Below are 24828 nucleotides of genomic sequence, written 5' to 3' on the forward strand. Positions count from 1 at the left end.
TCCAATGAGATAATTTATTACTCTTCCACCAACACAGATATTCAAACATGTACAAGTGCTCACCAAGAAGCAAAACCAGTCACAACAACACTGTAACCACAATTAAGATGTATGCAATCTTCCGTAAAATAATTCAGTTCTGTTTAATACTTTTATGAATCCGTGATAAAAGTTTCGAAGTCCTGGTCTAAGTCTGAAACAAGGGCATCCACAAAATCTTCAACTGAAGGCGATTTCTGAAGCATACCTATAAAACCAAGACAACAGACTGTTAGCAAGAACACTATCACCTCAAAAGATTAGCCAATGATAAACTAATGAGCTTTTAATGTCACAACATGACAGAAAGGGTTACTGTGTTTGTCAAGAAATAAATGCAATTATACCATACAGGCAGTAATTAATTTATTCAAGCTACCTATTACATGTTATCACAGAATTGACAGGTTTAAGATTGTGAACTTTTTTTTTTTTTTATCACTACAATCTTGCTTAGGTTGAGAATTATATCTGTTGCAAAGGAATGTAACCAAGACACAGGCTAGATGCAGTCATTTCCAAATGGCTGGAAGGAAACGTTGATTGAGAAGGATCTAAAGCCTTATCTACTGAGTCTCTAGCCTGGTACAGCCAGAAAAAACAACGTGCTTTCTCAAAGTACTACACACCTTAAAAACATTGCATTTAGTTTTTGAAGTACAAACATCTCTGAAATACATCACGAGGCATGAAACATACCCAAACACATCACACTTTCAGTGTGCTGCAGTTGTAGTTTGCTTTTTTACAGTACAAGGATTTACCTTTTATTAGGAATATTCACTAGTATGTTAGCTGTATCATATGGCTACGGAATAACAGACAGGGAAATGAGCACAATGAAGAATCATGTTCAAGTATTCTGTCAGCTAATTCTACAAGCAAACCAACCAAAAATCTCACACCTTCCTCCCCAGCATCCCAGTTTTCAGAGAGCACAAGAATATCTCATGTAAATTATTTTCAGATGTTTCTTTGTAACAAATATTACATTAGTGTTGGGGCTTTTCACTGTTATTAACATTTTCAAGATTATATATGGAAATTTACTGCATTACTTGTAGCAGGGGGAAAAAAAACAGTATGGCTGCCAAATAACGTAGAATTTAATCTTCGTACTTCTTTGATGTGTTCTGTTCTTTCTGTTCTTTCTGACAACTGCCAATGTAAATATAACCTTGTTCTACCCTTTCTGATCAGCATACCTACGGTACATAATTTTATATTCTTTCACATCCTTAACAATATTTGCTTTCAGTGGAAACTATAATTGCCTGCTGCTAAAAGACCGGAATCTTTTACTAAAGCACAATGATTCAAAACCCACCAGGAAACAGACCGGCTCGAGGTAGTGTTGTGTGAGCAACTGAAGGAATTTTCTTGCTGACACCTCACAGAATCCCATTTTGATCTGTTTTAAACACGTTGCGAATGTCAACACCAACTGCCACGACCCAGTAGGTTAACACTGAGCACTCAGAGGAAGACAAATCTCGTACTAGATATAGGTTGATTGAAATGCTGCTAAGTGAAGTCTGCATCAAGCGATTTTCAAAATGAAAGAGAACAGAATAAATATCTCTAAGCACTTGGTAAACTTGTCATCTGCTCTAATGGCAGTAAAATTGCTGTGGAATTTCTTCCAGTTCACAATGAAAGATCACAAGCAACACGCAGGGCTGAGAAACAGATGTGTCCCACACCAGCTGCTAACCTGTGCTCCCCAGAGCACTGCAGGCTCACTATCCCGGGTTCCTGACTGGGATGGCTGGGGGACACGTATCTTTGCTCCCCAGCAGCCTTAACACAGATAAACAGTTTAAACCCATAGTATTTTCCTGCAGTTTGCTCAAAAGTGGAGAGAATGCCTTAAGGAAGAGATGCAGATGGCAGCTCACTGGAACACAGACTGACGTGCACGACTGCTGGAGCTTTGTCCTTCATGGAGATGAAGTGGTCCAGTCCCAACAGTGCAAATCATTTTGCTTTTTTTTTTTTTTTGGCATCGTTTTACCTCAGACATTTACATCTCAACTAATTGGCTCTATTTCTAGAGACTGAACAGTAAAAAGAAGTTCATGACTGCCAAGCATCTGATCTCTTTCAGAAGTCTACTTTATAATGAGATGAATTGTGCCTACGAAGCATCTATTTTTTTTCCACAGCCCAAAAAAGAAACCTAGATGACCAGCTTAGGTATAAAAATGTGAAGTTGGGTGAAATGATGTCTTCCCTGGAGGTATTTAAGAGATGTGTGGACATGACTCAAAGGGATATACACAGTCTAGTGATAGAACTCAGTGGTCAGGCTGATGGTTGGACCTGATGATCTTGAAGCTCTTTTCCAACCTAAATGATTACATGAGCCTTTCAATTTTTAAGATGTTCTATAAAAGAACCATTTTTCTATAGCCAGTATGCCCTTTTCTACCAGATATCAATATGGAGGGATGACTGTAGTGCTGTCTAGGCGGTATTTTTCATTGAAGTATAAAAATGGCCATAATACACATAACCTCCACCTCTGCAAACCCTAAAATACATAAAAAAAAAGAAACGCAAACCTTCAAATATTAAGTTTGTAAAAACCAGTTTGGCTGGATGACATTTAGCTAATTCTCTTGACACTCTAAAATTTATTTTGCTGTGAAGAATTCTTAAAGCCCCGATTATCAATATGTCACAAAAGCAGAAAGGTTAACAGTATATAATGCTCAGTTCTGAGGTATGGGAAGAGACAAAACTGCTGCTGGGATTATCTTTGAGCAGATTTAACGTCCCTCTTGTATAAAGTTAGCAAAACACAATAAAACCATTCCATCCCTGGATATTACAAACTGAGTAAAAGAAACATAATTAACTACAATACAGTCGGACGTGCAGCCAAACACAGTCTTACCAAATCTCACTCAAAACTTGCTGCAAACTATATTTAGTTAGTCTCCACATGGTTTGTTTTAATTAAGTAGGAGAATTCAAAGCCTTTCTGGCAATAGTGATGTCAAATGACCTCGTACCCAGTAGTTCCAGCTGTTGATAATACAAACAGATTTCAGATTTCTTGCATTAGCGGTCTACTGCATTGCTATTTTCCCATCACTGACATCAAAAGCAGACACCAGCAGAATTTGCTTTTGAAAGGGAAGGACGAAGAGTAACTGAGGTCATCAGTGAAGAACTTCTGCAGTAAAATAAGCATGCCCTTATGAAATAAATAACTACAGATTTCAGAGCAGACAACTCCATAAGAAACAGACACTGATGGTATTTCCGTGTTTTAACCTCTTACTCTACCCAGCTGTGTTGAGAATGGTCCACGTCTCCCTTTAAACTCCATTAAAATATATCAAACTAGGATCAGCATGTGCTCAGCACTTCGGTCTAAATGATTTAGTAAGATGTCCACAACGTCTGATGGTTGCAGTTTTAAAATCTAGGAGTGTGTTTTATACATTCAGCCCTCCTATTTCAGCTCAGTCTCTCCCAAGCCTAAGGCAACTGCATAGCTTATCTTCCCTGCTTTGAAGTTTTCTTTCACATTACAGCGCTGTGGTTAACCACACCCTTTTGAGAGATGGTTAGCTGTAACCTACAATCACTGGAAATTGGGAGAAGAATAAAGCCTGTGGCAGAATTTGGCCTCTGCCCCTTTGGAACACTAATTATTTTGGGTCCGTGTATTTTGAGTTAACATATGTTGCCACTCACACCACCTTTCAGGATTTATGCATGGTTTTGTACTTTCAAAGAGACAAAATCATTATCTGAAGATCTTTACAGCCTCTTCAAATCATAAGTATTCTATCAAGTACAATTTGAGGCATGGAAAAACAAATTTTCAAACTACACTGGAGCAAATGCATGTTTATTTACAGATTTAGGCGGCTTGATTACTACATGTGCACACAACTGAGTATGACTATCTGCAAAACAATGCAGCATTGATCAATCAAGAACACAACCGCACGTGGATTTTCCACATGGGCTTCTTCAGAGACCCAAAGGGCAATCTGCCTGCACAAAAGCAGCAGGACAAGCACGCTCCAGAGTCTGTTCCATGCTTTCAGTACCCAAATCATCCAGCCCTGTACTTTTTCCACTCTGCAATTCACTTTCTGCCTATGCACCTGGGTTTCTTTCCAGCCAGGGAGTGCCAAGGGAGAGGGGGAGGGATGGTGCACACCTAAGTCTTGTTCAGACCTGCAACTGGACCTGGAAGCGACCTGGGTTACCTATCTTTGAAGGAGTTTGGAAGCCCTAATGCCATGCAATCCAGTGAAGGAGAGCCATGTGGCCATCCCACAAGGACAGAGACATCGTGTTCATCTCAAACTGCATTTTCTCCTTAAAGAAAAGAAGAAAACCTCTTGGACAAAGAGTTTTCCACTTTTTTTCTTTTTTTTTTATTACTCCTGCTATCCATATTTGTGACTATTTTTGTATTATCAAAGGGGTAACATAAAAGGGGTCACTTCAGAAAATGCTTTAAAAGGTTTCAAAAAGCCTTTGAGCTGATTTTTTTTTTTTTTAATGGGAACAGGTGCCAATAGAATCAAACCCAAACTCCAAAAAGTGTATTGTGTTTTCTAATGAAAGACTAGCCCAAACATGAATCTTGTCACTGACTCCACCGGATGGCAGGTCAGATCCTTTATCTTCCCTAATCAGTACATCTATGGAGTTGTATGGGAGAAAGATGAAAAGCTAGGGTCATATCCAAGCACAAAAGAAAGACAATAGAGAGCTTCTGAGAAGAAAATCATAATAAAGAAACGGAATAAATGAAATGTGCTTGTGAAGTTATCTGCTATCAAACCATCAATGAATATGGCTAACTTCACAATTGGATATGGAAACACTTCAAGGGTGAGGCCACATACAGAAGTCAGGCTTGAACAAGTGCATGCCTTTATTAAAGTTAAATAAAAATCAGGAAAAAAAATATAGAATCGTGGGGTTTTTTGTTTGTTTGTTTGTTTGTTCATTTGTTTGTTTCTTTCTTTCTTTCTTTTAAATAGGGTACTACTGAGCACAAAATCTGAAGTGTTTCTCTGGAAAATAATAAAACCAACAAGCCGCTACACCCAGTACAATTTGTCTTTAGTCAGGAGTCTGGTCATCTGCTATGGGAGCATGGCATTGTAACTGATGAAAATCAATAGAAGATGGAAATCAAGTATTATAGAATATCCATAACAAATAAAAAGGAATAAATGCTGATTGAAATGGCAACCTAAACAAATTAAAGAACAAGTAGTTGTTCTTAATTTTCTCCTTAAATTCTCAATTCTTCTAATAGATGTGGAGTGTTTGAGTGTAAACATACAATAAGCTTTTCCATCATTTGTGTTCTGTGATTTAATCTCACATAATCCAAAACAAGCAATCAAATTATTAACTTGTCAAAAGGCCTGAGTCACCTGAATTTCAATTTTCAGGGAGTAACTCAAGCTTGCTTGTTTAAGTTTCACACTGTCTACAAATGAACTTCACAATGTGCACAGGCAAGGACACTGACAATTAATAAAGGCCTTTTTCTAATCATGTTATGATCTTGAATATCTTTTTAAATTTCTGTCTAAAGTAATATTGAAAAAAATCAGAATACAAAAGTGAAAACAGCTTGAAATCATCCGCTGTCTTCTGCAAGTCTGTGCTCTTATCAAAGGTATCACTCATGGTAAAGCTGATGCAAAGGAGTTATTGCTGCCTGGTTCTCCTTTACGACTGAACAGATGTACCAGCAGGAGCACTACAGTTACTAGTCTTAAAGTGACAAACTGTAGTAAAGTCACTATTCTGTTTAGTGATTTAAGAACTTACTGATTTAAAGAAAAAAAAATGAAAAAAAAATCAAACTGCGTATCTTCCATACATAGGTTTCTTTGGTTACATCACAAAGGATTCCATTATTCTATCATTAACATCAACTTGCACAATTATTCCTTAAACATGGCTCACTCTCTTCTTCAAACACCAGGCTGCACAGCTGTCACTTCATCATTCACCACTGATACTGAGCACTCAGTGATGAACTATCTGCAGTAAATGAGCTGAGGACTTCAAGCATGAGTAATACGAATACTGAAATGCCTAAAACATCTGATTATTGCATTACAAGACAGCTAAACTCGTTTGTGTGATTTCACTGTGCCTTTCCATACTTCATCATACTCAGATTTCCTTTAAACTTAAAAAAATAAACTATAATGCTCCTTCTTCAGATCAATTTCAGTCACAAATTTTATCCAAAAATAACTGATACATACTTTCAACCCCAAACTGATGGTACCATGTTCAACTGTATTCGCCCATATGCAAGGGGGAAAGCCAGCAGTAGGTCCATAGATGTAGGTCCATAGATTTTTATGTATGTCCATCCACAAATGTGTTTTGCAAATTTCATTCAAATAATATTTGATTTAAAGGAGCACATTGCCATCAACTTCAGCATAGCCTCTCGGGCATTCCAATAGGACTCCAATAATGCTCAACGATTGAAAATATGCCCCAGAAATATGAAACAGAAAATATAACAAATGTAACTGGTATTTTAAAACATTCTTTCTTCCTCTGTGATATGACCTACAATATTAATTGGATTTGCTTGTGAAGATGTAAGTTCTTGTCTTGCGACTACTTAGCCCATACTCAAGCTGCAGCTTTTAAAGTTAGGTTACAAAAACAGACTCTTCAAGAGCGGTAAAGAAGGGCAAGTTTAAAAGATGTAGACTTATGCTGAAGGAAAAGTAAAATTGTAGATCAGAAATAAAAATAAGACTACTCTAAAGATATATAGTTGCCTAATATATGATGAGTCTAAGGAGTGCTGAGGTTATGGCCTCAAAGACAAACAGATAGGTCAAAGAACTGAATGTTCTAGCTGTGAAACTGTTGAGTTCATGATGAAATACAAACACATTACTACCATATTACTTGTCTTTAAAAAAATGCAATTTCCAGTCATTCAAGCTGGAGTGATCAGTGGCTGATGAATTAACATTCATAATATTAACAACTTCAGAGCAAACTGAAAGATGCTCCTAAAATGAAGTCCTTAACAAGTGCTCAGAGCAGGAATAGTGACTCTAATGAAAAAATATTGAATATTGTAACATTACAGAGGAAGTCTTTATCCTGATCTCATTGACAGATCTGAGATAGAAGTAGTAGTTTCTCTAACTTTTTTCATTTTCCTGACATTTTTTTAAATAGATTAAGTGTAGTATGTTTTCTATAGCTATAAGTGATTTTTAAAAGTTGTTTTCCATATTCAAAAAGCAAATGTAATACTGAGAGGAATGATGAGCCATGTTTCGTTATTACAACCTTCAGACTTCCATTTCACAAGAATGTCTACTGAAAGTATTAATATAATAGAAGCTATTTTGATGATGCTATAAAAAGTTCAAGTTCTTGTGTACAAAATAAGTAGATCTACGAAATTTAATGTATGTAAAAGTTATGCATTTTTTGTATCTAAAAATTGTAATTATTTTCTTTCAAATATGATGTACTTATTTTCAATTCTTTAGACTGCTTTGTAATACAACCTCTTCCAACAATTCATCCCAAGTACCTCTGTGTAGGTTTTGTTCTGTGGATAACAATGGTTCAACTGACCATGACACCACGTTGATAACCAGACACAAAGTTGACAACCAGTCCACTTAACAAAATAAATGAACAAGTTTTCTTTAACAAATCCAATAAAAACCAAAATGAAACTAGAAAGACCAGATTGGGAAATAAAGCTAAGATATTTCTTCCTTGATCAAGGGAATCAAACAGTTCCAATGTTTTTTCTACCTTGAACCATAAGTATGGGCTCTTTTCCACCACCGTGTGCCAGCATCTCTCGACGATACCGCTCACCCATCGCCCTGGAGAAACACAGATGTTAGAGTAATCTGCAAATGCAACCTGTCCAGCTTTGTCGTATTTTCTTCAAGGATCTCTGCATAACTCAGAGACAAAGACTAAATGAAATCTTCCACCCTGAAATAACGACTGCCTTGATCCCATGTTGATTCCTCAAATTCAAATTACATTTAAAATTATACTTTAATTAACTGAACTAGGCAAAATTTATACATATGAATATGCATTGATGTTTATGGAAGTTAAACTGTGGACGACATTTTAACCTTCATTGCTCCAAGGGGAAAAGTTACTCTGCTACAACACTCAGGACAATTACTTAAGCTGTAAGAACAGTTAAAAGTTTTAATGTCACAATTTACCTTTTAATTTCACAAAGCAAAATGAGTAGAACAGCTGTACTTAGCTTTGAAGTTGGTGACATGAGGCTTGTTTAACACCTGCAGTTGCTTTTGATTTCAATAGAAAATTACAAGTAATTAGGCACCTATGAAAGTCAAGTTCTCTAATTACATCTAAATATGGATTTCAGTGCCTCCCATTGGGCACACCTGCATTTTAAAACATAGACACAAATTCTTTGCATTAATGAACACGTCCCAAAGTACATTTTATATCTGTGGCTATTTCCTATTTAGTTATACTCTTAAACAAAAAGGCTAAAAACTATTTGGCATTAAAAAAGCCCATCAACCTACGTTGCCCCATGTATAACATTTGCTTCTTGCTTTCCACAAGCAAGTGGCACAACACTTCATCATTTCAATCATCACCGAAAATAAGTTTCTCTGTTTTTACCTATCAAACGGGTCTTGAGCAAAACACTGTTTCCACACCATGGAGGCAACAGCCCTGGACATGAGGTAGGAGTAGTATTTGGCACCATAGCCCACAAGATGACTGAATCTCAGATGCCAGGCCTGTAAGAAGAGAACAAAAAACAGAACAGAAGCAATCTTTTAAATTCTTTAAATTATTCTGTGTTTTCCTAAGTATGATGGAAAAAAATCTTTTAGTGTTACAATATGGAACGGCTGAAAAAAGAAAAAAAAAAAAGCAACCACAACCAGAAATCCCAGAATGAACACATCCTTTACTATACAAAGCATTTTCCAAGCTAAATACTGTACATCCAATATGCTGATTATCATCATTGAAATTATACATAAATAGGGTCAGAAGGAAAGAAAAACAAGAAATAAAAAATGTGGCCAAATGTGATAAAAGCCATGTTGCTCTACTGGTCTCAAAAAGAAAACATAATCACCATATTACATGTAATGCCACATTTTACCATTTTCCATGCAGATAATGGCAGTATCACACTTAGAAAAGTTACTGCTAAAAATATTTGCCACAAAAAAAAAAAAAAAAACGATCATAGGAATTTGTATTTAATACCATGCAAAATACAGCCTACCATATGCCAAAAGCCTCATAGGTAGATGAATTACATCCATACACAATGTCATTGTTCACAGATTTGTTTCCACATTCTCGAATGTATGTACATAGCAGATTACCATCTGTAATTATATTCTTATTCATTTTTATATTGTTACTTTATGACTCATTCCAGTGATGGTGGACTTCTTTTATAATCCGCTTTGGTGTCAACTATTTTCTTCTGTTTTCTTAGCAGATACAATCAGAAGTATCAGCCTTACTTTCACAGAAATAAATACATTTTTTCCCCCTCTTTCCTTGACTGCAACAGAGTAGTTTAGATTGAGAGAGACCTCCAGAGGTCATCTGGTCCAACCTCTGCCCAAAGCAGAGCCAACTTTTATGAGATTTCTCACGGCCCTGTGGAGGCTGAAAAGAGACTGTTTCCCTAAAGGCTTACATACTTTTTTTTTTTTTTTTTTAACTGAAGATGATGAATCTAGAGATGAAGGAGTGAGAAACGTACTCCTGCCCTTTTGGCTCTCTGAGGAAACCAAAGAGGAGTCAGCTCCCATATCTTATTTGTCCTCCTATATGAAGACAAAGGTCTTAATATTATTGTGATATGACTGGTGTCAAGATTTTTTTTTTTTAGGTACTATAGAAAACAGAGTTTTAAAGAGGAACTAGAAGATAAACAGTAAAGTAGCCTAACAGATGTTTTATATTTAAACCCATAGCCTGTCATATGCTTGTTTTCTTATCCTAAACCTGATGGCTGAAATTCTGAGGCAGCCAAAGAGAAAAGTGAGGGGGTATTAGCAGTTTTTTTTAGAAGTATTTACCTTTGACTGAAATTCTTCTTCACACTCTAAGTAACAATCTCTCGACTCCTGGCAGATTAAATAAACTACGTTTCTTTATTCAAGAAAGTGACAATCATCATCTTGCTCTCCATTTGCCAAGACAAAGATGTATGTATATTTTTAAAAGAACAGCAACCAAGACTGTGGAAAAATAAACCATCTGGCTTTTAATCAGTCTTTTTTACCTTAAAAAAGGTAGCAAACAGCAGCCTATTATCCAGATCATCATGATCTATGATGATCCATGACCATCATCCATGATCCATGACCATCTCCTTGATGAGAAACAAAGCTCTTGGCTCTCTTTTCTCAGGAGCACTCACAAAAAAGTTCTAGTCAGCTGCAGTTCAGTCATCCAAAGGTGGTTTCCTCCACCCTAATGCAGGTGTCCAAAATACATGGATGTTGCTACAGGTGACCCAACCTAGACTCTACAAGCAGCCTACACAACTAGTTTAAAGCAGAAGCCTAACTTTTAGGGGAGATGAAAGATGTCCCCAGTCCTCAATTTTCCTGTGGGCTTTGTGGCATGATGCAAATGCCTAAGAATGACTGATATTTGTTTTTTTTCTTTAAAGTAAACTCCAACTGTACCATATCTCACCAGAATGCAAACATACAAAAAGAGTCAGCTTGGATACAGATTCTCCAGTTTGCTCTGAAAAGTGTCATGGCTGCCGTGTTTGTACTTACTGCCTCCAGTTTTTCTAACTAGTCCCTTAATTATAACCATAATCACTAAATTAACAGCACAGTTTGAAGCAGACCAGAGAGCTTACAGGAAAATCACGTCAGTTTTTATTTTATTCCATACTAAGTTTTCAAACTGAGGATTCAAAGTTTTGACTTGAGAGTGTAACTCTTGCAGGCATGTGAAAAGCTTTAATGATGAACTGATTTCGTCTACCCAGAAATTTAAGTAATTCCCAAATCGATCTGTTCAGTGAAAGATCCAAGTTGCTTTTTCTGCTACAAAGGAAAATACTTTCCGTGAGCTTGGCATATAGAAGAATATCACTCCATTCAGAAAGGAATGATTTTAATGCATCATATAAGCTTTAACAAGGACAGAGTCTTTCAACAGCCCAGATTACATTGCTCATCTTGCCTTTCTTTACATTGAATGTCCACAAAATACCCTGGTATAAGTAAGATCCTGTGCTATTTCTAAGACATTTAATTCTCTGGGCCTAAAAGAGCTCATCTTCACCTCTGATGGGCTGATGATCAGCCTGATGAGCTACTCCACTCATCAGGTTTATTGAAACTATCACAAGCAAGCAAGGAAAACAGCTTCTCAGCAGCCTGTCCAAAACCAAAACCCCGTTTCAGAGAGTGCACCTAAAACAGGACTCAGTTCCCTCTGTCTACACAAAAATTTACTTGACTTTGTCTTTGCTAGCTTATTTAAGTAAGAGACTTCACATCACTTCCTTTCAAAACATAAAAGGAAGGGATACAGCAAACCAAGCTAAGGTGCTATTAAACTCTCTGCATTTGGGAAGGCTCTCAAATATGATGAAGCTGAGAATTCAAAAATTCATTGGCGACAAAGTGGTATTAACAAAAAGAGGGAGAGAGAGAAATTGGGATGAGTTAATCTGTATTGAGATAGATGCCTAAGACAGGTATAGTACAGACAACTCTCCCTTCATTGGGAGTACAAAAGGAACACACTTTTAAATACCTAGAGTAATATAAGATAACTTCAGTCTTCAAAGGAATTGTGCAACTGAGATTTTATTCATGTTGCAAACAACAATCCAGGAAATCAGATTATGAACACACCATTTCCTAGTGAGGTTTGAAGTCTATATTTGATTTTTAAATATTTTCATAATCAGCGCAGACTTTTTCCACACTCCAGAGTACAAAATGCTCTAGGATGTCATCATTCCCTGTTCTTAACTTTTTTTCAGTCCTCACACAAAGTTTTTGATCAGACGCTCTCAATCCCTTCATTCTGTGTCTTCAATATTCTACCATTACCCATTATCTATTACATTACTCAAGTATATTTTCCTATTTGATAATGTTCTAGTAATTAACTTTTCCAAATTGGACTTTGTTACCTGTAAACAAATATTTAAACATTAAGGTGCTCCCTCTGCCCCCACAAGGAGTTACCTGCCTGCATTAAAAACTGTTAAAAAATTTATACAGATGAGATTAAGATATATGTAACAAACATGCAAAAAGCCCAAGTAAATAATTGAATCATCTCGGTTGGAAAAGACCTTCAAGATCATCAAGTCCAACCATCAACCTGACCTACCAAGTCCCATCACTAAACCATATCCCTAGTGCCACATGGACAAGTCACTTAAATACCTCCCGGGGACACTTCCCTGGAAGCCCATTCCAGTGCTTGACCACCCTCTGCATGAAGAAATTATTTCTAATATCCAGTCTAAAATTACCCTGGCAGATTATGACCCAAGTGCAGGACCCAGCACTTAGTCTTGTTGATACGTATAGACTAGTACTCTTTTAAGAAGTTCTATGAACAATAAAAAATAACCACAGCACTGTAAAGGTATTTAAAACTACATGATTCACCTTTTAGCATGAAATTCTGTTTTATTAAAACTACCTATAGATGAAAAACGTCTTAATTTCTTAACCATGTTATTTGTATAGCTGAATGACTTCTTCATATATATAAAAATCCTGACATATCAATTTCCCTTTTGGAAAGGATAAAAGCTAGACATGTAGAACTAGGGCACTCTCCTTATTAAATGTTACATTTTTGGTACGCAGTTAGAAAGTTAATGAAGACTCTGAGTAATCACCTACTTCAAAAAGTTCCATGAACCCATTCCAGGAGTTTATAAAACAGTGTGCATTTTACAGCATAGCCCATGGGGTATGATAATATGCCATTCACGGGTCATGTTCATGCCTGCTTTTTATCCAACACAACAGGCTGAAATAAAGGTGTGCGACTGATCCACTGCAATTATTAAAAGGGCCTTTTCTTCACCAACATTATCAATCTTCCCTTATAACCACGTCTGAAATGCTTCCAATGTGTGAAGCCTTTCCATTTCTTCCTGTAACAAACAAAAATACCTCACTGATACACGTGCCATACTGATACATTACACCTTCTCAGGAATTTTAAGTAAAGTACTTGTAGGATACATTCTTTGGGTAAGATTCAGTTCATTTTCCTTTAGCTACCTCAGACTAGGAGCCTTGCCCAAACTAGTCACAAAGGCTGCCTTTGTAGTCAGGGGACAGGAATATTTATCTTTTTGCCTTTGGATGGGGATAGGACTACTGTTCTTGGAGAAAATAAATAATTTACTATTACTTTTAGCTTCTATTTAAAAGTTAAGCCACTTCATTCCTTTTAACAACATGGTAGGATCAGCTCACATAAACTGGTTTGAAGACTACATAAGCTAATTAAAGATTCAATCATTTGATTTCTAAATTACAAGTGTTAAGATTACCACAAACATCAATTCATACAGGAATTCAGATGTGATCCTAAAAAGACAAAACTGAAAGCAAAAAACTACAGGTAACTCACTACACAATAATCTAGTTTTTGCTTGACTGTGAGTAATCATTATTCATGGACTCCACTAATTACATGGTATAAATGGTATAAAATCCTCTTATTTCCTTTGAAAAGGAAGAGCAAACTACAGAAATTCTTGACTAGTGCTTGGACTTTTCAAAATGCTCTTCAGCAGCTTGTGTTGTTACTTCAGCTCTTTCAAAGTATATTTAAGTCCACTTTACTTTGCATCTTAAAACTAAAATCACAAGTGAGGACCTGAAAAGAACCAACACTAAATTAAGAAAAGTATTTACATCATTTAAGTCTTCAAATTACAAAATGCGTGCTACAGTAATTACATCAAGGAGCAAGTTGTTGAACAGTTTCCATGAGGAACAATATATGATGGAGATGATTCGGTGCCACCCCCATCCCCTTTCTTAATTAAATTCTTATTCTGGCAGGAAACTCAACGGAGGAGCAGCCAACTTATCTCAGGGGCTACTGGGTGGAGAACCCCTGGCTCTGGCAGTAAGCTGATATTACTGTTCCTAATGCCCTTGAACTTGGCTATCAGCATGGGTGGAAAACTCTTGAGAATCACAAAGAAGCTGCAGGCTCTGGTAACTCATGAGCCAGAAAAGAACAGCAATTAGCATGGAAATCAGTACAAGCTATTTCCCTCTGCTGAGAAGTAAGGTTTGTAAGATAGTGGGATTCTAGGACAGCAATTCTCCTGCTTCTGGCAGGCCAACAAGCACACTGAGAGTGAGCACTGGCACTCCTGTGGCAATGTCAGCCACTCCTTCTAGCGGGAGCTGGAGTTGAATAGAACAGAATATCCTGAGTTGGAAGGGACACACAAGGATCATCAAGTCCAACTCCTGGCTCCACACAGGGCCACCCCAAAATCAGACCTTATGTCTCAGAGCATTGTTCAAGCACTTCTTGAACTCCAGAAATCTCAGTGCCATGACCACTGCCCTGGGGAGCCTGTCCCAGTGCCTGAGCACCCTCTGGGTGCAGAACCTTTCCCTAACCCCCAGCCTGACCCTCCCCTGTCCCAGCTCCATGCCGTTCCCTCGGGTCCTGTCGCTGTCCCCAGAGAGCAGAGCTCAGCGCCTGCCCCTCCGCTCCCCTCGTGAGGGAGCTGCAGGCCGCCATGAGGCCTCCCCTCAGCCTGCTCTGCTTGGGGCTGAGCAAACCAAGGGGCCTCAGCTGCTCCTCATATGTCTTGCCCTCTAGATCCTTCACCATCTTTGTAGCCCTCCTTTGAACACTTTCTGATAGTTTTATGTCCTTCCTAGACTGTGGTGCCAAAACTGCATGCAGTACTTGAGGTGAGGCCACACAAGCTGAGAGTGGAGCGGGACAACCCCTTCCCTCTCCCAGCTAGCTATACACATGAAGAACACAGAGCTGCAGTTTATGGAGCAAGAACTCCACGGCCAGTTTTCAGCACACAAAACCAGTAAATTCATGGTGTGGTGCAGATACGATCAGACACTGCACATCCACCTTAGCACATTTCCCATTCTGATGCACTAGCTGTGCAGACATTGTTTTAAAATATCAGTGGAAAAGCACGCTTTTAGCAAAATAAAAAACGGTATTATCTCATGACCAGCAGATCTGGTCTCACTATTTACCTTTGACTCCAGTTTGCATTGTCATGCTCTTCAAACCTGTATTCTCTCCCAGGTGGAAGTTCAATATCCCCCTTCTCAAAACACAAGCAAGATACTCCAGAGGTCTCACCACAAGGACCAGACACCTTGATGCAACAACCACCATTCATCAAGTAGAGAAAATTGAAATCTCTTTCACTCAAACCCATGACTTCCAGAAGTAATGTGCTAATCTACTTGAATGACTGCCCCTTACTGAATGTCTTCTTTGCTCATTTTTTTTATTTTTTCCACCTTTCTCTTTAAACTACTAATTTACTTATGACATGAGAAAAGGATTATCACATACATTTTATAGCTTAAAGAATTTGATTCTGAAACAAATCACAGGATTTCTTCCCCTATTGGTTACATAAGCTTGCAGTGTGCTTTGAAGACATCCTCAACTCATTCTCACTTGAAGAAACAATTTAATGAGTTTTGGGGTGCAGATGTTGCAAACTCTCTGTGCCAGGGGCTACCTCTGATGAAACCCTACTGAGTGACGATTCTTTCAAAAGGTATGCATCTGCCTGTTTGGTCAACTTTCTTTCTGTATTTTTGGCCTGAACTCCTCTAAGTTTTATAGAATTACATCATCATCATTCTAGAGTTTCACAATAATAAAAAAATCCAATAAAAAGTTTTAAGGCCACTTCCTTAGCTGCAGTTTCTAATCTTGTTTAGAATAACAGAAAGTTAATTCCAAGAAACCACATTTTATACTGCCCCCCCTAACTTGCTTAATGTCAGTACTCCACAGTTTTTCAGAGTGGTGCATTTCTGTGCTAGGAGTGGGAGAGAGCACAAAGTAAACCAACCCAGAGACATCGCTGACATTTTAGAAAGCAAGTCAAGCAAGAGATTAAGAATTCAATTTATAACACTTCTGTGTTTTTATTATAAAATGATAAATAAATCTAGCAAGGCAGGGAATGTAAATATTTTTGCAGTTGTTTACACTAGGGAAGAGGAAAGGAATTTAACATGCAATTAACCACTTAGGTGATTCTAGATATGTACCATATGGTCTCTGAATTACTTAAATTAAAGAAAAACATTTCACTTTCATTTATAAACTATTAATGCATTTGAGCTGCTATAGCAAAATCATTTGAAACTATTTCCTCTTCACTCTCTTCTCTCCTCCTCGCAAAGGGACTGGGGGAAGGGGGACATAGGAGACAACAAAGAATACCAACATCAAAAAGTTGTATTTATGATATGCATTGCTCTATGATCCTTAAAACATTGATTAAAGGACACAGAGATATGAAAACTGATATATTATGATCTTACTTGGACACACTGAGAGACAGTGTTACCTGTAAACATTTTAACTAGTTTGAAAAGTAAAACAGAAAAAAATGTGTGCCATCAAGAGAATTTCCAAGAGTCCTTACTGCTCTAACACATAACTCCGTACACAAACACACACACCACTCTATTACCAGTGAATAACTTTTAGCACTGCCTAAGTTTTAAAAATTCTTAAGCCCCAGATAACCAGAATCAGGTCACCAAGCTTTCCTTTGGGTATAGATTCACCTTGAAGCCCAAGGTTTCTATTATACTTTATCAATTAAAACAAATTTTAAGTACTGCCCCGTTATTTTAAAAGAAACATCATGAACTCTTACAAAACATCATAAGCTCTTACAAAAAATATAAGAAATATTTTTAATAATGCTGTAGCTGCAAAATATTATTTGCCAGTACATCTTACTCATGTAAATTATCTGTACCTACACTGGAACATGAAATAGCTAATGTTTTACAATAAGGCTCATTTACTACCTTCTGCCAGAGCCATTCCAGACAGGGATATAGGGAATCACGATTCTAATCCTGATTCTGCAATAAAATGCAATATGAACTTGAAGAAACTGCTTTGTTGTCCCCACTCAGTCTAACTGCCAACTCCTAGTAAGGGAGATAAACAGGACTCCTCTCTCATCCTTCTCTGGTTTGACTACAAGCTTTTTTTAGACAGGAGAATCTCCCACTGTGTTTGAACAGGATTTCAGTCAGGTCCTTTAGCCTGTATTTATGGAAGTGATACATTCAGTTTTATCTATTCCTATCAAACATAGCACCAGTACTGCAATCCTGGGGGGAAAAAAAAGGAAATGTAAGATATGAGAACAAAAATACGTACAACTAAACAAAGCAATCTGTATTTATATATTTTAGATATCTATAAAAAACATATATGTATCTCAAAATGTTACTAAGCAATGTATGCAACAATTTCCGTCACTGTTCTTTAAAATGCTACTAAATGTAAATACTATCGCTAAAGTATGTTTGAGTTTCATGGGGCTAACACTTGCTAAAAGAATGTCCTTAAAAGTGCTTCATATCTTCTGATATCTGTAAACACTCCACTGCTGTAGATAGTTGCCCAGTGAATAGTGTCATATTTCCACTGGAAAGCAAATCTTCACAATATTTGCCATCAGCTTTTTTTTTTTTTTTTTTTATCATAAAATGAACTCAACTCCAGAAAGACAGAAACCTAAACAAACCTTGAAGGGCAACTTTAAGAGCTTTTGAAAGTTCCAGCAACTACTTTAATAATGAACTCAGCAGGGCACCAATCTTTCTGAAATGGCTTTTAGCTATTAATTATTTATAGAAATATCACTTCCCCAGAGTTCACTGTGTACTTCTTTATTAATCTTTTCCTCAGACCCAGACTCTTCAACTTGATTTTATAGTATACTTTTAAGAAGGCTCATAAGAAAACTAATCCGGGGATTTGCACTTTGTGTAAACAACTCTGGTTTCCAACACAGCAAGGTAAAAGATTACTTTGAAGGGGTTACACAAACTTCAAGAGGTTGAGTAATGATGTATGACTTCATGTCTCTTCAAAACACTCCAAAAAGTTGAATAAGTGCACCATCAGTGTCTCTTCAAGTAATTGGTTGGGAGAAAAAGTGGAAAAGCAATCCATTATGAAAACTCTCTGCAATTAATATGAAATGTACGTCTCTGTGATCTAGAACAGCAGTTTCTTTAAAACTCCCTATAAAGGAGATCCTAGAACTGCTGGGTGTATTTCCCTCTTCAACAAGAGAGGGACAAGATTAACAAGAGTTTAAAAGATTTAGTGCTAACCATAATCACATTTGTTGTGTGTTAAACCATTTCTCTTTTCTACTATTGCTTGCTTGCACATAAAAATCCATGATCACAGTCTCAGTTCCAATTCTGTGTTTTTCTTAAGAGGTTTTCAGTACCAGAACATACATGTTCGTATGTGCCCACATAATTTTTTTCTTTCCTAGCCAAATAAACTCAGTTTTCTCAACTTTTCTCAGAGATTTCCAAACCTATTATCTTTCCAAATGCTCTCATCTGCATTTCTTCCAGGTTGTCCAAATATTTTTAGGAGTTTGCAGGACGCAACATTTGGCCACTGCTAAACCCCCAACACCAAATACCAAAATATCCCCACAATTTTCTTTAGCAGCATTCCATAAATAGTGCTCTTTGGGCAGTTACTGCTCTTTAAATATGTATCTAATCGGTTTCCTGATGCACTACTTTGGATTTATTTTGACGGGATAAAATTCACAATATTTTGAACACTTTCCAAATTCTTTGGATCGTTTCAATTATATTTTTCATGATTTCTGCAATCTTTGTCAACGGGAGGATTTTCTATAAATCTTATAAATGAGCTCTCATCCAAATCAAAACACAGAACAGCAGTAATTCCTAGACAGATGCCTGGTAGCCTTCACTTAAAAAGTCCCAGTCAAATGAAACTTTCACTCACTCTTTCAGCATGTTTTCTGCATGTTGCCTCAGCCATAACCCCAAAGCTTGCCCAAATAATTATAATTTGCGAGTGACAGAAAGCTTGCTAAGTCTAGAGTTATGCTATTAACTGCTACTTTCTTGTTCCCAAGGTCAATCACTTTATTAAGATGAAAAGTGTATTTTGCTATCTCAGATGGTTCTTAACAAAACCATGAAGTTTTCTTTTACTCACTTGATTGTTCTCAAGGTGCTTGCAGACTCCTTAATAAGTGATTCTACTACTTTTTGAGTGATAAAGTCTGAACAATTAGCATACAGTTCCCAAGTTCTCCTCCCTTCATAAGAGTAGCTATCATAATAGCACTTCCACTTTTCCTAAGTTTGTGAGCGATAATTCCTTTAGCTCAGTGACTGCTTTGAAAAAGTTATATTCTGACTACCTAATCAAAACTCACTTATTTTTTTTGAAAAAAATACTGAAGCACAGACAGGGAATATTTCTGCTTTCTCTAATATCGGTTGTTCCTCTGTCTCCTACTAAATCCATACTCTCCTTGATCATCTCAGTTCTTCAGTAGTTATTTAAATTTTTTATTACCTTTACTGCTTGCATTTTGCATCTCAGCTTTTCAAGACTTTTTTTCTTTTGAATTCTTATATTCTTTTAGTAATTACCTTTTCATATTATGATCTCTATTTTTTATGATCTTAATAAAGTCTTTAAAGCTCTTGGTTCCTTAGTCCCAAAACTTCTTCGCATCAGGGTGATTTGTGTCATTGATTCAATGCCCTTGATAACTACACTTCGTCTTTTGAATCTTCACAGTTATGTATTTTATATTTCCAGCAAATATCTGGCAAGCTTTCTCTTTCTGATGAATTTTTAAATCATTATTGACTTTTTTGTTTTTTAAGCTGTTTGAAACTTCAACAGTTTTAGCTCATTAGAGCTTATTGTGTCTTCTCTTTTTCACACTTTTACATGGCTTCTGCATTTCCAATAACTTCCTTTTCTCAGATGTTTAACTATACAAGCTTTCCCCCTGCCTTGGTTCTTTTCAGCATTTTGTTGATAGACACCATAAATGTTATTCCCTCACCCCCAACCCAGTATGGGTGCTTTAAAAAAAACTTTGCCAACAGCAACATTTCTACATTTTAGCTGTTCTTCATTTCCTTTAAAACAGGGCATTTAGTTTTGCTTAGGCCCTAAGATTGCATGAGTTTAACTTAGTAAATCTAGGACAAAATTGGGAAGGTTATAGATAAAATAAGTATTACATGAAACCATAGTTTAAGTTTAATAGGTAGCTACTACCTACCCTTTGTTACTAATAATTTCAAGATTCATGTTCACCACTTGAGTCAAGGTTTCAGAATTCAAAACCACTTTTCTTTTCAGAGGTTAAGGGTTATCACTTATTTATCTTAAGACAGCTGCCTCCTCACTTGCTCAGCCTGACTGTTCTCTTTTTTATGTGTTACTGATATTCACACGAACTGTTAAACGGGACAGCAGTTATGACTACATATTCTTATTTATCACTCTAAAGACCTTAGAAGAAATTGTAAGACAACAGATGCCACAAAGACCCATATGGCAGACTCGATAACAAGATACTTCACTCGAACTGCCAGCCAGCCCTAAGTGAGTTGAGGAGCAGACGTGTTAGGAATGATACTTTCCTCTTCACTGCAGTACCACAACTGACAGTGATTGTGACCAGTACAAGACTGCAATACTGAACTTCAAAAAACACATCATCTCCGTGATCTCAATTTCTGGCCTCTGGCTTACTTAACTAAATATGAGGTCAGGTCACCTCCAAACTCCAAAGAAAAGGCTCTTAGCAAAGAAAATGTATACAGATCTTTTGCTCTCAGGTGTTCTTAAGCACAATAAAAAGGGGAACTGTGCACGAGGTGACAATGTGTGCTGCAGAAAGATGTCAGAACCATCTCCTCTCTGCAGAGAAGCTAGTTCTGCATGCCTACTGCCACCAACTCCTCTTCAGCTGACCAACTTAACAGATTATTTGCATCCATGAATGAAACCCTTCTGCCCTCAGCACCCATGGGCAAGCCACATCTTCCTGTAGTGCCTGACAGTTCCCACAAGCAAGCACTCCAAACGTTAGGTTGCATATCATCCATTGATTTCTTTTGTGAAGAACACAACAGACAATCCCAGCAAGTTCAAACAAGGACCTAGGTGGAGCTTTCCAAGGTCAGGATCCCTGTCTGGGCAGAGTCCCCACCAGCTGCAGGAAGAAGAAAGCCTAACAACCAAGTTGGTGATGCACCAGTTTTCATACCCTTCTTCCCTCTAGGGTATCTATAACAATACCTGCCTTGTTTTCTGTTGGCAAACTTGGCTGGCTAACATATTTGGTCTCACAGATGTTTTGGGCTCTCCAATCACTGGTAACCGTAGCCATTAAGAACTTCTTATACTGCCAACTGAAAAGAAAACTGCACTCTGGACAAAAATATATAAGCATAATTAAACCTGTAACCTAATGCAATTTTTAGGCCACCACTAGAAGTGGTCCTTCTGAACTAATGCGTGTCAACATGCTAGACCAAAACTTATACTAGCAAATTATTTCATGTTCCAAAAAATATCAAAAGGCTCCTCACACAGCAACACATTCCCTTCTACCGCACGTAATTGCAATGATGTGTGTGGGTTAATTCCAAAACTTATATTTTATATTAAAGTATCACACAAGAAATCCTTCCAAGTTTCTAAAAAAAACTTAAGGTGACAATTTTAAAAACTGCAAAATGGACTATTTGGCAGCAATCTACAGAAGAACAGAGATTCACTGTGCCTCGCTCTTCAAAACCATTTCTCCTCACAATCAGAAGTCAAACGAGCGTCTCCTACCATGAGTAGAATGAAGAAAGGCTATTAAAACAAATGGTTAATACGCAAGTCCACAATATTTTTCTGAAAATAAGAATCAAAACTTCAAGCTACTTCATTATTTCACAAATAAAAATCACCTATGATGATTTGGGCAGCTGGGGTTTGTTGTAAAATTACCTCATTATTAGGAACTCTTTCCTGTAACTGCAGGAGGCTGCAATCTCCGCTATCAATGCAGAGCTTGTTTACCCTGTGTCTCACTTTTTGTTTCCATATTGAACCAAAACCCACAGCAGGAGATAGGAATTATTATGCTTGGCGCAGGACTAACAATGGTGTATCATTAAATTTTGATGACTGTTTCAAAGGAAAGTAGATTTCAAGTCTAAACTTGGGGGACAGGCAAGGGACTAAGTAACAGATCATGGGGAGAAACTTTGATCGTGTCTCGGGTTGATCAAAGGGTCACCTGATACTTTTTAAGAAAGTCTCTCTGGGCATCTTGGAGACAAAGGTAGAAGAGACCAGGAGAGATATTCTGAAAGCAGACAGCGTTATCAATTGCACGGCCAGCCACGGTAAATGGAAACTTCACAATAGATGAGAAATAAGCTATGATTTGAAGAAAAGTTTTGAGTAAAAGCAGAATACTGCATTCCCCAGAGCACACAGATTTCAACACCAAGCACATTCAGGAAGAAGTGGCAGGAAAACGAGTGGTCATTATTATTTAGTTTATCTCCACTTCTTACAAGAGCCAAAAAGAAGATTGCTTGCTTTTAGAGGCATCACATGGATTCAAGAATCCAGCCTGTGCAAAACGTCTATTCATTTTCCAAGCTCAGTAACACAGATCTCTGGCAACAAAACTACCAGACACTACAAAAACAGGCAAACAGATAGATTTCCTTGCCCCCTGCCTGGCAGTCGTCAGCTTCTGGACTTAGCAGCAGAGCAAAGAAATCCCAGTGGAATTTCACTCTCCAGAAGCCAGCAGCAAACTCGGTGTCCTTTTGAACAGATAAGCAACCGCCAGCCAGAAATTGAGATTTGCATTATTCAGGAAAACAAAGTCTTGTGTAACGCTGTTTCTCTGGGCTTCTGTCTGTGTAGTCTCTGCTCTCTTTCCTTTCTGCCTTGCGTGTGGCACCAGCTTCTGTGACTGTCTGTGTCAACACAGCCAACGTAAATACTGCTGCACACAGTGTCAACCGTCTAAATGCCTGTAAAACCCATCTGAATGGCAAATACAGACTTCTACATGATTTTCTGCCCAGTATCCCTACTATCGCAGGACAGGATATTTGATGAGGATAATGGTTTGGTTTACCTTAAAACAGGTATCACTACCTAGATACAGCAGCATTTACTTATTAGGTGTAGTTTATGTTCCTCATTTGGAAGTACTATAACAAAAAGATGCATTCAAATGGTCCTCCTATCTGAGCTGTGTCTCAGAAAGGCAAAATGCATCTGCTGAAGATATTTGCTGTGATTTTACTTCAAAACATGCATCTGCATGATGAGACTGAAGCCCAAGTACATTTGAAGGATATTTACTAAGTTTACTTGCCTGTAAAGAGCTGTAAGAGGGAATTGAGGTTAATTCTTATCAGTAGATAATAATGCATGCTTGTGCAGCCCTGGCAGACAATGTGACTACAGTATATCACATTAATGCAGTAAGATCTTCATTAAGGAAGAATTACTTTTACCCAGCACCCCTGAAACTTAAGATACACAAGCCTGACATAATCATTTATAACTGAGTCTGAACCTATAGGAAGCAGGGAAAATTCCCATCATCAAAATATTTTTTCTCTGCCAGCCTTGTACGTTCCTAGCAAAATGACAGATGAAAATAAGAGCTGGTTTGTCTTACCATATCTCAATGTCACACTCTGAATTGGAAGGAAGGAATATTATCTTCTCTTCACTTAAAGAAACCTTTCACCTACAAGGCATTTACCTTTTCCTGGATTACAAATTAAACTGCAAGCATATCTTAAGTTTGGAAGAAAAAGCTGCAAAAGATAGCAAGCCAAATTACAGACATGAGTTACTCTACAGAGTGCTTACATTTTCATAATGTCTCAGTAAGTTTTACTGAAATTTAAATTATATTAACATTCTTGACTAGACACACTAATTTTACATTCAATAAACGCACAGAACATGGACTTTCTGACAATTCAAACATTCATAGTACTATTTGCTGGGATGAAGTTCCATGCCAAAACTTGTTATTCATATTGAGGCTAAGCTCATTATGAGATGTTACACTCCTTTGAAGGTAACAGCTAAATAAAAAATATTTTAAATGGAACAAAAACGCAGGCTAACTTCCAACGCAGGGAACTGTTCCATTCACCAGATAACTAACACCTGCAGAGGAATGGTGTAAAGCAACACTTATTAAAGCGCTAAGATGTCAGACATCTGAAGATACCTTGCTTCCACTCCTCTGGCTTTGCCAGACCCGCAGAAGCGTTATAGCTTCAGTGAGGAAAGGGCTGGATCTGCTAACACCCTTCTCCGAGAATGTGAGTCACATTTTTGGTAAGCAAAAAGAACATTTCCTGAAAAGCAGAAAGCAAAGAAAGGAACTGGGTATTCTGACCGAAGCGTCAAACAGCGATTCAGGCTATGCTCCAGCTGAGAAGTCAGCTCCAGACAGAGTAGGAAGTCTCACGACTGTAATCGATGCAAACTGCACCTTCAGATGCTCACGTGTAGTACAGGACAAATGCACTAATAGTCACGATGAAGATCAAAACTATGTAGTTCAGTAAAATCAAGACTTAAAAGAACACTCTCAGCCCATTTTCCAGG

The 24828-nt window shown here is 37.5% G+C and overlaps 1 protein-coding gene across 1 annotated transcript in view; it reads right to left on the reverse strand.

Annotated features, from left to right (window-relative positions):
• MIPEP (mitochondrial intermediate peptidase) overlaps nucleotides 1-24828 on the reverse strand; it is an 83971-nt gene continuing 59143 nt past the window's right edge. Inside the window, exons 17-19 of the mRNA XM_068671817.1 lie at nucleotides 8719-8840; nucleotides 7849-7922; nucleotides 1-247 (exon numbers count right to left, since the gene is read on the reverse strand). Coding sequence (XP_068527918.1) covers nucleotides 153-247; nucleotides 7849-7922; nucleotides 8719-8840 — 291 coding nt within the window. The 3' untranslated portion in view covers nucleotides 1-152. The remainder of the gene's footprint in view (nucleotides 248-7848; nucleotides 7923-8718; nucleotides 8841-24828) is intronic.

Source organism: Anas acuta, chromosome 1 (assembly GCF_963932015.1).
Source record: "Anas acuta chromosome 1, bAnaAcu1.1, whole genome shotgun sequence".
NCBI lineage: Eukaryota > Metazoa > Chordata > Aves > Anseriformes > Anatidae > Anas > Anas acuta.